The sequence below is a fragment of the Sorex fumeus genome, unplaced genomic scaffold, assembly GCF_029834395.1.
Source record: "Sorex fumeus unplaced genomic scaffold, SorFum_2.1 ptg000038l, whole genome shotgun sequence".
Taxonomy (NCBI): Eukaryota; Metazoa; Chordata; class Mammalia; order Eulipotyphla; family Soricidae; genus Sorex; species Sorex fumeus.
Window position 1 is genome coordinate 12103631 of NW_026606095.1, and position 16529 is coordinate 12120159.

General features: G+C 40.3%; 1 protein-coding gene across 5 annotated transcripts in view; it reads left to right on the plus strand.

The window, feature by feature from the left end:
* The window catches only part of TRPM3 (transient receptor potential cation channel subfamily M member 3), a 997482-nt gene that overhangs the window by 744032 nt on the left and 236921 nt on the right, over window positions 1–16529 (plus strand). For all 5 annotated transcript variants that reach the window (XM_056118728.1, XM_056118724.1, XM_056118725.1 and 2 more), the window contains one exon: window positions 7281–7404. In XM_056118728.1, coding sequence (XP_055974703.1) covers window positions 7281–7404 — 124 coding nt within the window. The remainder of the gene's footprint in view (window positions 1–7280; window positions 7405–16529) is intronic.

Below are 16529 nucleotides of genomic sequence, written 5' to 3' on the forward strand. Positions count from 1 at the left end.
GAAATGAATGGCTTTAATTCTCTGAAGGGGAAAATAATTATTTCTCCATTCTGGATTGGGAGTGATTTTACATCAAGGGACTCACCAGATATGTTGATCTCAGAAGAGAACTGTCCACTGCATCTAGAGATCCCACTGATTGTGCCACTTAACAAGATGAAAGATGTCAGTGAACAAGAATCTGTATAGGACTGTGTTATAATAATAGCAAATACATATGTCAAGCTTGCTGTGGCAGGCTCTTTACAAAGATCAAACTATTTCATGTTTCCAAGTCTATGGAGAGAGGTTACTGCTATGGTTCTCATTTTACATATCCCAAAAATATATAAAAGGACAAAATAGCTTGCAGAAGATCACATAGCAAGCAACAGCTGAACTCCAGACCGCCTGATCCTGGCAACTACAACCTTTTGTTCACAATGTTATCCTGTCGCTCTGGAAAGAATCATGCTGCTTCTTATGATCTCAGTGCCATGCCATAGGAAGGAAGTGATAACTTACTAAAGATGAAGAGAAAAAAAAGAAGAGAAAAGTAACCATACCATTCTCTACAACACTAGGCCAAAGGTGTCATCTTTTTTTTTAAGGCAGTATTTTTATTTTCTTGCTTGTTTTTCTTCCCATAACACTCAGCATTTTTAGTTTATCTTCAACTGATATTCCACAGACATTCTCACTTTGAGTTACTTAATATGCCCTAATATTACCCATTGATTAAGTCATATGTCTACCCTAACATTCACTCAATTCCTTTCTATTTTTTTTTAATTTTTTAATAGTGAGACATCATGAGGTACAGTTGCAGACTTACACATTTTTGTGCTTGGGTTTCAATTATACAATGATCAAATACCCATCCCTCCACCAGTGCCCATTTCCTACCACCACGGATCCCAGTATCCCTCCCACACCCCATCCCTCCCATCCCACCCTGCCTCTGTGGCAGGGCAGGGAATATTAGTTTTTTTTTTTTTATTAGTGAAGCACCATGAGGTACAGTTGTAGATTTACAAATCTTTGTGCCTGAGTTTCGGTCATACAATGATCAAATACCCATCTCTCCACCAGTGCCCATTTCCCCCCACCCCCCCTCCCACCCTGCCTCTGTGGCAGGGCATTCCCCTTTGTTCTCTCTCTCCTTTTGGGTGTTGTGGTCTGCAAAAGAGGCATTGAGTGGCAATCATGTTCAGTCCATAGTGTACTTTCAACATGCATTTCCCCTCCTGGCAAAGGTGTCATCTTTATGTGCCCTTAATGCTGTCGCTATTAATTAGCCTTGACTTCAGGTAAATAATGGCATTTGATTTTGCCATAAGGTAGTAAAGATTTCATTGGTAATGGTGTCTTTTAGTTTTGTTTTGTTATTTTGGGGGCACATTCAAGAGTGCTTAGGGGATACTCCAAGTTCAGTGCTCAAGAGTGCTCCAGGTGGTGCTCTGCAAAGCATGTGCACCAACTCACTGAGCTATCTCCCCAGCCTGGCAAATGATGTCTTTCAAACACCAACTGAGAGTGCATGCCCAGTGTTCCTTCTATCTACCTCCTTGATCTTTTACAGACGTAAATTCTAACCCTGTGTGACAGCTGAAGATCTATTTGGGAAACCTAGAGAGACTAAGTAGAGCTCAACGATCCTGAAAATTGTCAAAATGACCAACACAAAGGGAAAGAGGAGAGACTCCCATGATGGGTTCACTCGACCTTTGAAAAAACATAATGTTTTTCCTTTGGCCACATACCTGAGGATCTGCAGGAAACGTGATGTAGGCCTGAAGGAAGTAGGCACGGTTCAAAAAGGACTGTCCCTGAATTGTTCCCTCGACAAAACCAGAAGGGTCTATAGTGTTACCCAGTATGCGGTTGGCACTGTCAGAAACAAGTCAAGGGCAAGAAAATAAACGTTTGTATTGAGCCTATTAAGCATTCTAAGAGCTGAGACAGCTTCCTGAAACTTGTGAAGGAAAAAGATGAGAAAACTAAGGAAGCCAAAAAGAAAGGGACTTTTGTTCAACTGAGGCACTGTTCCATCCAGAGGACTCTTCATGAGAACCTATGGAAAGGACCCTGAGCTACTGGAACCCATTCCCTGTGAATTCATGGCATGATGGATGGTTTATAAAACTAAAAAGATTGGGGCCAAATAGGTCATACAGTGGGTAAGGTCTTACCTTGCATATGGCTGACCCGGATTGGTCCTCAGCATTCCATATGGTCTTTTCAACCCCACCGGGACCATCGCTGGGTATGGCACAAAAACCCAAACACATCAAAATAAAAAGACCTCTATAGTATTAAAACAAGTTAAATGTGGCAATATTCCACTCCACTACCCTCCCATCCATCAATTTGCTCGAGCAAGCACCAGTAACGTCTCACAACAAAATGTGAGACTTGTTGTTAACTGTTTTTGGCATGTCGAATACATCATGGGGAGCTTGCCAGGCTTTGCTGTGCGGGCAAGATACTCTCGGTAGCTTGCCGGGCTCTCCAAGAAGGGCGGAGGTATCAAACCCGGGTCAACCATGTGCAAGGCAAACGCCCTACCCACTGTACTATCGCTCCAGCCCAGCAATATTAACAACCTAAATTTATGAAAATAAAATGTTATTTCTAAATAAAGTAATACTTTTATTCATTTTGTATTTGAATAAATTAATAGAGAATGTTTTGGCAGGGTTTGAGAAGTCTTCCTTTCCTCAAAAGGCAAGATCTTTGAATCTCAATGAATTCTAAATGCATTTTCTAATTACTAAATCTAGGAACAAATTCTAATTTTGGCAGATAAAAACTTGAGAGAAGTGACTACATTTGGGCTGTGTAACTAGCAGTAAAATGGAATACTAATAGAAAGCTAGGGTATTTTATTGGTTACTCAAAGAAATAGATATTGACCCATTTCAAAAATTTGTGACTCATTTAACAAACTCCTCATTTTTAAAAAAAATCATAGATCATTAGAATTTAAATGAAGACAGAAATGCCATATATATTTCCCTCACTTCAACAAATACACTTCCTAAATCAGAAATCCTTCTAATTTGAGGTGTACCAAAAATAATATTAGTACATATGGAGTCACAAATTAACAGTTTCTATAAATAAGCACAAATTTTGTCAAAGATATAATTCTAGAGCTGAAATTTACATAATACTATGACTATGTTTTGATGTCAAGAAATGTTCAATTTCTGTTTTAGTGCCATAAAAAGGAAATCTAAAATAGAAATCTAAAGTTCTATTTTTGCCAACAATTAAAATATCACAGTAAAATATTTTTAATTGTTCCAGTGTTACACACACAAAATTTAAATTGAGAAGAGCTAATTTAAGAAAGCAACAATTTCAAGATAGTTGCCCTTGTGTCAAAAAGAAAATATCTAGGTCAGTATAGCAAATACTTGTGAAATATTGGAAGAAAATATAATCTTTAATCACCTAACTGTTCCCATTTCCCAGTTTTCCCTTAATTTCTCCACCTTGATTGATTTCTTTTAGATGTTCTCTCCATACCACACAAAGTAAAAACAATTTACAACAAATATGCTTGAATTTTTTACTTCTGGTGAAGATAATTAGAAACCTGAAGTTCATATTTATAGATTCCAAACAGGAAAAATAGTGCTGTGGATGAAATTTTAGTTCAATAGACCCAAAACAAGCACTGCAATCAATGCAAGCATAAAGAACTTGTCTGAGTTATGGTACCCCTGTGCAAAACAAAATTCATATGTTTCTCTCACAAATTGTAATGAAGATAAAATGGGATTATCTCTGTCACCTGTTGTATGTCATAGCCTACAATTTTCTGTGCAAACTTCAATTACACAGAATATTTTTAAAGGCCAATGATCAAACAATCTAACAGAAGCATAGTACATGTTAGATGTGATTTCTTTGCTTAAAGTGAAAGATTGTCAAATGTTAAGCAGCTCTGCTGGCACAGCTGCACGAAAAATAAAATGCATAGGTCAGGGAAATAGTTCAAAGAGCTAGGAGATAGTTTCGGGACTGGGATTCATGCTCTATGTGTAAGATACCCAGATTCAAACCAGGTATTTCATAGTCTCCTGAACACTGCTGGGAGTGATCCCTGAGCACCAAATTTGAAAGTAGCTTCCAAATACTGCCAGGTGTGGCTCTTGAGAAAATGAGAGCGAGAGAAAAAGAGAGAGAGAAGGCTTTTCTCTTGATGCAACCAGAAGAACAGAATAAGGACAGGATTTAATAGTGACATAATACTTAATGAATATATATATATATATATATATATATATATGGCTGGAACGATAGCGCAGCGGTAGGGCGTTTGCCTTGCACGCAGCCAACATGGCCGACCCGAGTTCAATTCCTCCGCCCCTCTCGGAGAGCCTGGCAAGCTCCCCGTGACGTATTCGATATGCCAGACACAGTAACAACAAAGTCTCCAATGGAGACGTTACTGGGCCCGCTCGAGCAAATCGACGAACAACGGGAGGACCTTTACCTTTACCTTTATATATATTAACACTTTGGAAAGACCAAGTCACCTTTGTTTCACCTAAAACCACCTGCTCCACCCATGATAGAGATCTATTCTTTGGAAAAAACAAATTCTACTTTTTGAAGTAGAACTTTATGGTTTATATTCCTAAATGCTTTAGCCAAAACCACAACTTCAATCCATTGCAAAATAGGGCTAAAAATTATATGGTTCTCAAATGTCTTTCAGTTCTTATAACCACAGAAGACTGTAATCAACTAAGATGCACATCATTCCTCAATTTTTACCAAGTGACAGACTGAATACAAATGACAGATAGGTTTTTCAAACAGTTAATGCCCTCAGGGAACTGGGATTTCATTACATATGGTTGTCAGCAGAAAAAAAATTGTGATGTTATCAAAATTAGACACCTGCAGACAAATGATTGAATCTGTCATACGGCTAATCAGGAGAGTCTTCTCTGTTACTAATCTCATACAAATATGTGTGCTTGAGATGTCCGAACTCCTTCGAAACATCTGTGTGTGTTCATGGGAAAGTAAACACAGATTCATGACTTTACTCTCCAAAAAAAATCAATTGGCAACACATCTGTAATCATGGTCACTCTCTCTTTTACACCTTATAGTGGGTTCTTGTTGCCTGAGAGAGAAAATCCAAGATCTGTAATACGATGCTGGAAGTTTGGAAATTTCACATGATCTTATAAATGCACTACCCTTCTGGAGTGGAGTTTTGTTCTCTTTCCTTTGCTTTCTATGCTCCAGTGACAACCTACATTTTATTTTCTCCATGCCAGAACTACGTATCCTGTTTTATCTGCCAAGAATACTCCTATCCAGCCCCACTCTACCCTGTTCCCATCCCTGCTAATGTTCATTCATTCTCAAGACAGTATTTCTTCAGAGAATTCACCCCGTAAAGGGGTAAACCCTAGATTAGATTCATCTCTCCTAAGTGTTTCTGTTCTTCACCGTTGCTCACTGTTGTTCACCGTTGAAATGTCAGCTCATGTCTTTCTGCGCCCATGATATGGAAGCTCAATGAGCTTGGAGAGTACATCTCATCTATCCCAGTTTCCAGTGATGCACTGCATCAATGTATGACACTGAATTGTTATGTTTAAGCTGTTATTAAGTGAATGAATGAGTAGCTTCCGACTCATCCGTACCTGGGCCCACAAAGCCCTCTAGAATAATTTCATAATGTTGACAGTGGTTCTAGGCCTTCGTCTTTTTCTAAATGGGAATATTCAGGATATCAGTCTTTCTGGGATCAGGGAAAAGGGCAACACAATCCTGTTTGAGTGGCCTCCCGGGATCCTTGGTATAATTCTATCCTCGGGAATGTGTCCTGCCCATACGTGAATTCCCAACCATGCGGGGGCACAACAGGCTACCTATATGAAAATGTCTTTAAGCCTTCCCTCTTTCTTTCTTTTGTAACAACATAATTTGTCATGCTTTCATGTTAAAGGAAGTTTCATAATTTCCTGTACAAGAAGCCACATTTATGAGAAAATCATTGGTGTAGTGCACTTGGTGTAACAAGAAGCAGATGCTACCATGGAAACTGCTCTGGACAAGGAATCAGAACAACGAGATTCTGGTCCAAGCCCTGCCTCTTACTTGCTGAGTGACTTTAAGCACCTACCTCTTCATGACTAAAATGTCCTCCTCTTTAAATTTTATGCATTTCCAGCCTGTAATGTTGCTTCAAGTGCCAGCTGAAATAATTGTATTCTACTATCACATATAGAAGTTACTGGTACTTTATGAAAGATACTTTTAAACTGTAAAATAACAGACAACTTATGATACTTCTGTCACTATTCCTTGAAAGCAATGTCATCTTCCTGGGTCTGAGCAGTATCTGTTAATAACAACGTCAATTTTCATTTGATGGCCCACAGAGGTAGCTCAATTCTCCCCAGGCTAGTGAGTTAAACATTAGAAACTAGTCCATATTCCATATATAATTAAACACCATTTGGATGGAATAAATATTCCTTTCTTTATTTTCTGTAATATAAAAACAATCTTTAAAAGCTATCATTCAAATAGTCGATATGATACTTCCTTAGGGGTTAGATTTGAATTGACTGGCATACAGCAAATGTTCAACATAAATAAGTGAAATGGAAGAGAAGATAAACTGTGACCTACATGGAATAATTTCAGAGAAAACATAAGCTTTTGTCCAACTGAGGAATCCATTACTGAGGTGTAGCTTACATTTCCACAATTAGAATAGAAATTTAAAGTTGAAATCTAAGTCACTTTCAAATAAACAGGATAGCAAATTCTTACCAAGGTGCAAATGATTTATTGAAGGCATAAATGAACAAGACATTAGCTTCATGCCATACAAAACAAAGAGACAACGAAGTCATCAATCTTCTTACTTTATTGTTTTAGGTTCTGAAATATTAAAATGAATTTGTGAAGGAGGAGTTGGTTTACACCTAGCTGTGCTCAGAGTTTACTCCTGGCTCTGCTCATGGGTCACTCCTGGTGGTTCTCATGAGAACATATGTGTTGCCAGGGATTGACCAGTTAGCTGCATGTAAGACAAGCGTTCCACCCACTGTACTCTCTCTCCCACTTTAACATGGGTTTTCTAATGTGCTGATGTTATTTTTTTAATTTGTTTATCACAGTCTCACCATTGCAAGAAAATACACACAGAAATAATTCTCACCTATAATTAATCTTCATAATCCTTTCCTATGTTAAATATTATTTCTTAATAGGAAATAGATTGACCTGGTTTGGGCATTGTTTTTCAATTGCAGACTTATAAATGAATCTTTGAGGGATCAGCTGTTGGTGACCATCCAGAAGACCTTTACATACACTCGAACCCAAGCTCAGCATCTGTTCATCATCCTCATGGAGTGCATGAAGAAGAAGGAACTGGTATGTGTCCTGAGTTTCCTGTGGCGATTCACAAAAATGCCCTCTGTGTGTCTAACCATTTCCTTGAATCATGAACCGACGTTGTCCTCACACCAAGCTCTAAATTTTCTTTAGGTTCCTATTGACACCTGTAGTTGCCTTTCCTCAGTAGTTAAGACACTGTGCTTTGCGCCTGAATCAAATGAAGTATGTGCAGTGATGTTTTCGTATCATTTCCTTTTGAAGCTCATCCAGATGTTTCTGGTTGCTTCCATCAAATGAAAGAAAATAGATTTCCTCCTACAAATCCTTCAGTTGAGCCTCTCATATTGGGGGTTTCGCCTCGCTTGAGAGCTATGAATTGAATCACCGATGTGCTTATTTTTTTTAAATTTGTTAATGGCACAGGATCCAGATTGATATGCTGATCTGTACAAGTGGAAAGTGGAGAAAGTACCCAAGGAATCCTGGAAATGTCTATAATTTCTAAGTGTTTTCTAATAACTGCTGCAATAATTGTACATGTAGGAAACGTGTTTAAAAACTCTCTACTAGAGACTATAGACCGAACACGATGGCTACTCAATACCTCTATTGCAAACCACAACACTCTAAAGGAAAGAGAGAGCAAAAGGGAATGCCCTGCCACAGAGGCGGGGAGAGATGGAGGGGATGGCATGGGGGGGTGGGAAGGCTACTGGGATCATTGGTGGTGGAGAATGGGCACTGGTGAAGGGATAGTACTCGATCATTGTATAACTGAAACCCAAGCATGAAAGTTTGTAAGTCTACAACTGTACCTCATGGTGTTTCACTGTCACTGTCACTGTCCTCCCATTGTTCATCGATTTGCTTGAGCGGGCTCAGTAACGTCTCCATCATGAGACTTGTTGTTACTGTGTTTGGCATATTGAATACATCATGGGTAGCTTGCCAGGCTCTGCCGTGCAAGCGAGATACTCTCGGTAACTTGCCGGACTCTCCGAGGGGGTGGAGGAATCGAACTCGGGTCGGCTATGTTGGCTGCATGCAAGGCAAACACCCTACTGCTTTGCTATTGCTCCAGGTGTTTCACTAATTAAAAAAAAAAACTCTCTACTAGGGTAAACAGAAGTAACATGAGCTGACATGCAATGATATGCATATGTCAGGCAGGACATCCTTATATCCAATAACTCATGTGGTATTTTCAAATATCCCAATGAGAGGATGTAATTAATGACCACCTCACCTTAAAAACTAGGACACTTAACTCAATTAAAGAGTCAAAAACTAAGATTCCAAATCAGTGGTGTTTAAGTCACTGTGGGAAATGTTTTTATTCAGATATTATCTCACTGAAGCAAATGTAGTGTGTTGCCTACTCTAGGTAGATTCCAACAGGACTTGGGCAAGCAGAAACTAATCTCAAAGGTTGTTTGGGCCCAACTGCTGTCAAGGAAGATTTCGGATCAGTTTAAACCTGAGAAGTGGCAGGTTTTAGACATCCCATATTGTCCCCGAGAACAGCCAGGTGCCATTCCTGAGTGCAGAACCAGGAGTAACCCCTGACCACTCACTGCCAGGTGTGACCCTCAAATAAGCAACAACAAAATCATGACCTCTGTTTAAAATATCAACTACATTTTCTTATTTGGCATGGGATGGGGTGTATTTTGGACTATTCCCAGCTCAGGGCTTTCTCCTGGTTCTGGGCTTAAGATCTATCACTCCTGACATGCTTAGGGGATCATATGCACCACTGGAACTTAAACCAGGATTGGTAAAATGCAAGGCAAACACTTAAACCACAACACCATCTCTCCAGCTCCAATTACATGTAATCTAAGATATGTATTGAGATAAATGTGATAGATCCCTTGACGAAAACTATGTGACTTTAAGTAACAAATTGTTCTTACTTTTATGGCCGCTTACAGTCTCTGCCACATTTTTCTCTACTTCTTGTTAAACAACCTTTTAAGTTACCAAAACTATTCTTGACTTATTGGTCATTAGTGAAACAGACCATCGACCAAGTTTGGCCCGTAAACTGTGTTGCTTGTCCCAAATATTGCAATGCTATATATATATATATTTTATGCTGAAGTCCATAACCAATCATATCAGTCCTCCTAATAGAAAGTATGATGTTTTGCAGTCTCTGTCTTAAATTCTGTTTTTTCTTTAATGCATCCTCCATGCTAACCAAACTGATCTTTTCTCTGTCATTTTTTCTGTGCTTGTTCAAGCTTAGAGGACTGTTTAGTCATAACCAACTACCAAACACAAACACCCATTATGCACACATATGTATACATGGATTTATATATTTGGAACAAAAATATACTTTGTTCCGGGACTGGAGAATGGTGTGGCACATATGGAGTTTGGTTTGTATGTAGACAACCTGGTACAATTCCTGGTATACCCCATTTAGTCCCCTGAGACCACCAAGAATGATCCCTGAGTGCAGAACCAAGAGTAAATCCTGAACACTGTCAGACGTGGCTCCAAAACAAAACGAAATAAATATACTTTGTTCCTTTGTTTGCTATTATTCTGGTTATTTATATTTTAAATTACTAAGTATATCTTGAAATTTTTACATAAGCTCTTAAGAGTAGATCATCTGAATCATCATCCCGTTTCCCCTGCACTCATTCACCCTTAGTGGACAGGGCGTTTGCCTTGCACGCAGACAACATGGCCAACCCAAGTTCGATTCCTCCACCCTCTCGGAGAGCCCGGCAAGCTACCGAGAGTATCTCGCCCGCACGGCAGAGCCTGGCAAGCTCCCCGTGACGTATTCGATATGCCAGACACAGTAACAACAAAGTCTCCAATGGAGATGTTACTGGGCCCGCTCGAGCAAATTGACGAACAACGGGAGGGCCTTTACCTTTTACCCTTGTATTTACAGCACACTCAATAAATCTTTGCATAAAGGATAAGCTGAGTGAATGGATTTAAATGAATACATATTAGTTAGGAGATATACATATTTATTATCCATAAACTGTCTTAAAATCTCTCTAATACAGTGGCACATCTCCCTAGGGAATCATAACTTTGGTTTGTGTGCTTAAATTTAATTCAGCTCCATCTGCTTAAGTTAATGTTAGACTTATGGGACGTATTCTAATATGGTGGTTATAAGGAACAAGATCCAAAAGCAGATAAACCTGGACTGAAATTCTGGCTTCATGACTAAACTAATCTTCGTTAAACTCCTGGACTCTCAGCTTTAAATATGAAAAAATATAGTGAGTGTTACCCTTGTGCCCATGTGTTCTAGAATCTGCATTACTTCTTGTGTCTTTTAGTGGAGGCTGGAGGCGGGGGCGGGGGGGGGGGGGGGAGGCGGGCGTGGGAGTTCATCCACATCCAGCAATGCTCACTCCTGGGGGAGGAGGGAGTTGGGGCTCTATGTGGTGCTAAGAATCAGACCTAGGTCAACCTTCTTTTTTTTTTTAAACAATGTAGGAGCACTGCTATTTATCCAGCCATTGATTAAGCTTGGGCCAGCTTCCTTGCAAGGCAAAGCACCTTACTTGCTATACTATCTCTCCAGCCCCAGTCCAATCTTGTGTCTTTTTATTAGTGAAGATCTTTATTTTCTCTCTCTCTTTTCCTCTCTCTCTCTATATATATATACATATATATATATATATATCTATATGTGTGTGTGTCACACAGAAAAAAACACAGAATGACACAAATATGGGCTGGAGCGATAGCACAGCAATTAGGGCATTTGCCTTGCATGCAGCCGACCTGGGTTTGATTCCTCCACCCCTCTCGGAGAGCCCGGCAAGGTACCGAGAGTATCTCACCTACATATAAAGCCTGGCAAGCTACCCATGACGTATTCGATATGCCAAAAATAGTAACAATAAGTCTCACAATTTGTTGTGAGATGTTACTGGTGCCCGCTCAAGCAAATCAATGAACAACGGGAGGACAGAGACAAATATCACTATCACAATAGTACAGTGTGCACAGTATCAAGACTTGTCTGAGGGTTGGTAAATGCTAAATATACCCATGACCCATCAAATACCAGGCCAAGCACTCCACAGATGTTCCTTCCATGGCTTCCCATCCTTTGCTTGGTTGTGCCAGGCTGTAGAGCTGCTGATTCTCTCTTAGACATTAAGGAGGCATCAGATGCATTGTCTGGCCCATAGATAAGTACTTAGACCTAACTCTGCTGCTTCCTGAGGAAGGGAGGTTTATTTCCTTTATAGGCACACATTTAATACTTACGTTTATGTCCAACACACACTCTAATCAAATTTAGGAAACCGATGAGCAACTGTTTACCTATCTTTTTATAGATTCACAATAATCAAGCAAGTAAGACTTATCCCTCTGCTTCTGTAAATAGGAGACCTCCATCTGAGAAAGTTCAAGATTTGGATTTTTGTTTTTGTTTTGGCTTAGTAAAATAAGTGTTTGTCAGACTTTGGGTTTGTCTTCAGTTGTCTGGGGACCACACCTATCGATTCTCAGAGTGTGTTTGGGGGCACGACCCTCGGGGCTCCAGCCTGCAAAGTGTATCCTCCTGTTCTCTGAGCCATTTCCCTGGACCTTGTGAGATCTTTAATATTTGAGCAGGGACAGTTAGTATAACTGCGCAGGTTAAAATCTCAGCATCATGTCAGATAGACTCTTAAAGATCCCATTTACCCAAGTGCCCAAATTTCTGGGAGAACTATCATTTCAGAATATGTAAGAACATTGCACTGAGGGACTCCCAGCAAGCACTCATTAACTTGACTATTACAATTATTCCAAGGAGCAGCCCAGAATTCAGTTTTTCTCAACCTTATTCTGACTCTAACCACCTTCTTACCTTGTTTTCTTTCTGTGTCCCTCACCTTGCCAACTGGACCCTCTCTTCTCATCCTATGGCCTCCCTTTAACATGATTTTCACCTGTGGCCCCCTTGTAATATCCTTGGAGCCATGTGATTCTGCTTGAGAAATACTGACACAGATACTACTGAGCATATCCATAGCTATCCTCCTCACTCGTGTGTTTTCTCTGATCTCAGCTAAAGTTGCCAATGAGGCAGTTTGACTTAAGTAACCTGTCACCCCCATCTTCAGGGTGCACATTCTTCCTCTGATCATCTTTTTTTTTTTGAATCGCCGTGAGATACAGTTACAGAGCTTTCATATTTGAGTTTCAGTCATACAATGCTCGAACACCCATCCCTCCACCAGTGCACATTTTCCACCACCAATGTCTCCAGTAACCCCCCTCCATCCCACCCCTCCCCCTGCCTCTATAGCAGACAGTTTTCCCCATACTCTCTCTCTCTACTTTGGGGCATTATGGTTTGCAATACAGATACTGAGAGGCTATCAATGTTTGGTCCTTTATCTACTTTCAGCACACATCTCCCATCCTGAACTATCCCTCCAACCATCATTGACTTAGTGATCCCTTCTCTATCCCAGATACCTTCTCCCCAAGCTCATAAGGTAGGATTCCAAACACGGAGCAATCTTCATGGCTCATGTCTCTACTGTCCTTGGGTGTTAGTCTCATACTATGTTACTTCATAGTCCACAAATAACATCTTATGTCTTTCCTTCTCTTTCTGACTCATTTCACTTAGCATGATACTCTCCATGTCCATCCACTTATAAGCAAATTTCATGACTTCATCTTTCCTAAGAGCTGCATAGTATTCCACTGTGTAGATGCACCAAAGTTTATTTTATTTTTTTAATTTTTTTTTTATTTTTTGGTGTCACACCTGGCGATGCTCAGGGATTACTCCTAGCTTTGCACTCAGGAAGTATTCCTGGCGGTGCTCGAAGGACCATGTGGGATGCTGGAAATCAAACCCAAGTCGGCCATGTGCAAGGCAAATGCCTTACCCACTGTACTATTGCTCCAGCCCCAACACCAAGACTTCTTTAACCAGTTGTCTGTTCTCGGGCACTTGAGTTATTTCCAGGTTCTGACTGTTGTGATCAGTGCTGCAATGAACATACAGGTGCAGATGGCATTTCTACTGTGCTTTTTTCCATCCTCGGGATATATTCCCAGAAATAGTATTGCAGGGTCATATGGAAGCTTAACTTCTAGTTTTTTGAGAAATGCCCATATTGTTTTCCAGAAAGGCTGAACCAGTTAGCATTCCTACCAAAAATGAAAGAGAGTCCCTTTCTCCCCGCATCTTCGTCAGCACTGATTGTTCTTTTTTATGTATGCCAGTCTCTGTGGTATGAGGTGATATTTCACTTTTTTGATTTGCATCTCCCTGATGATTGGTGATGTAGACCATTTTTTCATGTGCCTTTTGGCCATTTGTGTTTCTTTTTTGAGGAAGTTTCTGTTCATTTTTTCTCCCCATTTTTTGATGGGGTTGGAGGTTTTTTCCTGCATAGTTCTACTAATGTCTGGTATATCCTGGACATTCCTGTGCAGTTCTACTAATGTCTGGTATATCCTGGACTAATATCTGGTATATTAACCCCTTACCTGATGGTTATTGGTTATATAATTTTTCTAGTTCTCTCTGTATTTTGGTTTGATGGGTTTTTGATCCATAGCATTGGAATTAGGAAGAGGGAAGATGAGGATTGAATGGAGCAATAAAAAATGAAGGGTTTAGAGAGGATGTTTCTGTGCATGGATATTCACAAACCAGGAGTCTAAAAACCAGACACTTTCTCTTGCTGTCCACTGTCACTGTCCTCCCGTTGTTCATCGATTTGCTCGAGCAGGCCCAGTAACGTCTCCATTGTGAGACTTCTTGTTACTGTGTTTGGCATATTGAATACTCTCGGTAGCTTGCCGGGCTCTCCGAGAGGGGCGGAGGAATCGAACCTGGCTCGGCCAGGCTGGTTGTGTGCAATGCAAATGCCCTACCACTGTGCTATCGCTCCAGTCCCTTGCTAATCCAGTCTCTTGCCAATCAATATAAATATAACACCTCCTATCAGTTGAACTCATTCATCCAGACATCCTGCTGTATTTGTTTTTATGCTTCTTCTTATCAAAAGTGAGTCTCAGGAAATAAATGCAGCTCTCTCCGTTATCCAAAAGCAGAGTATTTGTATGAAAGCTTATGCACTTTTTAAAATAGCAAAACATAAAATAGCGATTGCCAGTTAATAAGAACAATTTTTAATCATTTGTCAAATCCCCACAGAAACATCAGATAACATAAAATTTAGACTAAAACTAGCATAGTCAAAACAGGAATGATAGGACAGTGACCTGCCATCCTCTGCCCTGCCCCAAAATAAATACAAATCATTTGTGTAGGGTTTGATTCCCCTTACTGGAACTAGCAGCTAGTAAACATGTAGGATGACTGAGAGGTGGGGGTGATGGTGTGTTAGGCTGAGTTGTCAAAAAGTGAGATGATGAGAAGTACTTGGAACTTTAGTATAAGAAACTAGGTATTAAAGATCCTATCATTGCTAAGATCTCCAAACCCGCTTGAATGGGGACTGGGCCTCCTTCCCCCAAGTCCCCAGTTTTTCAGAAATTTGGCAGTCACACCCACAAACTGCCCCTGGTGCCATGTAATCTCATCAACAGCCAAGACCCAGAGACTATAAACTAAAGCTCCAGGAAGAGAATGACACAGAATTTCCTGGACATTATATTCTATCCATAGCAAGCTATACAAAACAAATCATCTAGCCTTGCCTTTTCGGCAGGTTTGAGTGGTGCTGGGACTGGTGTCAAAATATTGAATGTAACCAAAGTAGAGAGAGAGTATGGGGGAAATTTTCTGCCATACAGGCAGGGGAAGGGTTGGAATGGGCCTGGGCAGGGGAAATACTGGGAATTTCGGTGGTGGAAAATGTTCACTGGTGAAGGGATGGGTGTTTGATGATTGTATGACTTTAACTTAAACCTGTAACTGTATCTTTGTAACTGTATCTCACAGTGAATCAAAAAAAGGCAGGGGGAATCATCACTGTCCTCCCGTTGTTCATCAATTTGCTTGAGCGGACCCAGCAACGTCTCCATTGGAGACTTTATTGTTACTGTGTTTGGCATATCGAATACATCACGGGTAGCTTGCCAGGCTCTGCCGTGTGGGCAAGATACTCTCGGTAGCTTGCTGGGCTCTCTGAGAGGGGCAGAGGAATAGAACTCGGGTCGGCCATGTTGGCTGCATGCAAGGCAAATGCCCTACCACTGTGCTATCACTCCAGGGAGGAATAACAAAATAATAAAATAAAATTAACATTCTGAATAATAAAAATGTGGAGTTCATGCCCAATTCAATCAACTTAATTAATGGCTGATTAATTAATGTCTTAATTAAATTAATGCTTGATTAATGGCAGTACTCCTACATTATTAAAAAAAAAAACCTATCATTGTCCCCTAAATCCAGGGCAGTGACTGAAATGTCCATAGCACCTGCCCTTTTGCTTGTCTGCTTATTTTCACACATTTATTTTTTAATCACAGACGTCTTCATAGGTTCTGAAAACATTCTGTAAGCTTGTCCTAAACCTATGTGCCCTTTAAAAACTATGTCAGACTTTTTGTTCTAATCAGCGTAACACTGAGATGCACCAAAACTCTCTGGCTCAGGGATTGGAGAGATAGTACAGTAGGTTATACCCATTTGCTGGGCACCTGGCAGACCCAGGTTTGATCCCTGGCAACACTCATGGCTCCCCAAGCCCCGCCAGAAGTAATCCCCTGGTCACAGAATCAGGAGTAACCCATGAGCTTTGTGAAGTGTGTCCTGCAAACAAACAAAAAAGTCACATGTTTAGAGACCAGAGAAATTGTACAGGAGATAAATAAGGCCCTCGCCTTTCATTTGGTCAATCCCAGTTCAATTTCCAGCACCACACACAGTCTCCCACTGGAGCCTTTAGCTCTTCTCTTTGGGTTCTCCTTTAAACTGAACACCTTAACAAGCTAGTCTAGGCTGTTGTTTGATCCTGCTAATGAAAACTAAATCAAGATAAAGCTCTAATGCTAACAGCTACGGTGCTAAATGGAGATTTGTTGCTTAGTTCCATTTGGGGGGAAGCAGTTTCGCAGGGACACCCCGGGGGCTCACAGCCAAAAATCTAACACTGACTGTAGCTTAAACATGTAACTGTATCTTTGTAATTGTGTCTCACAGTGAATCAAAAAAAGGCAGGGGGAATAATAATAAAATA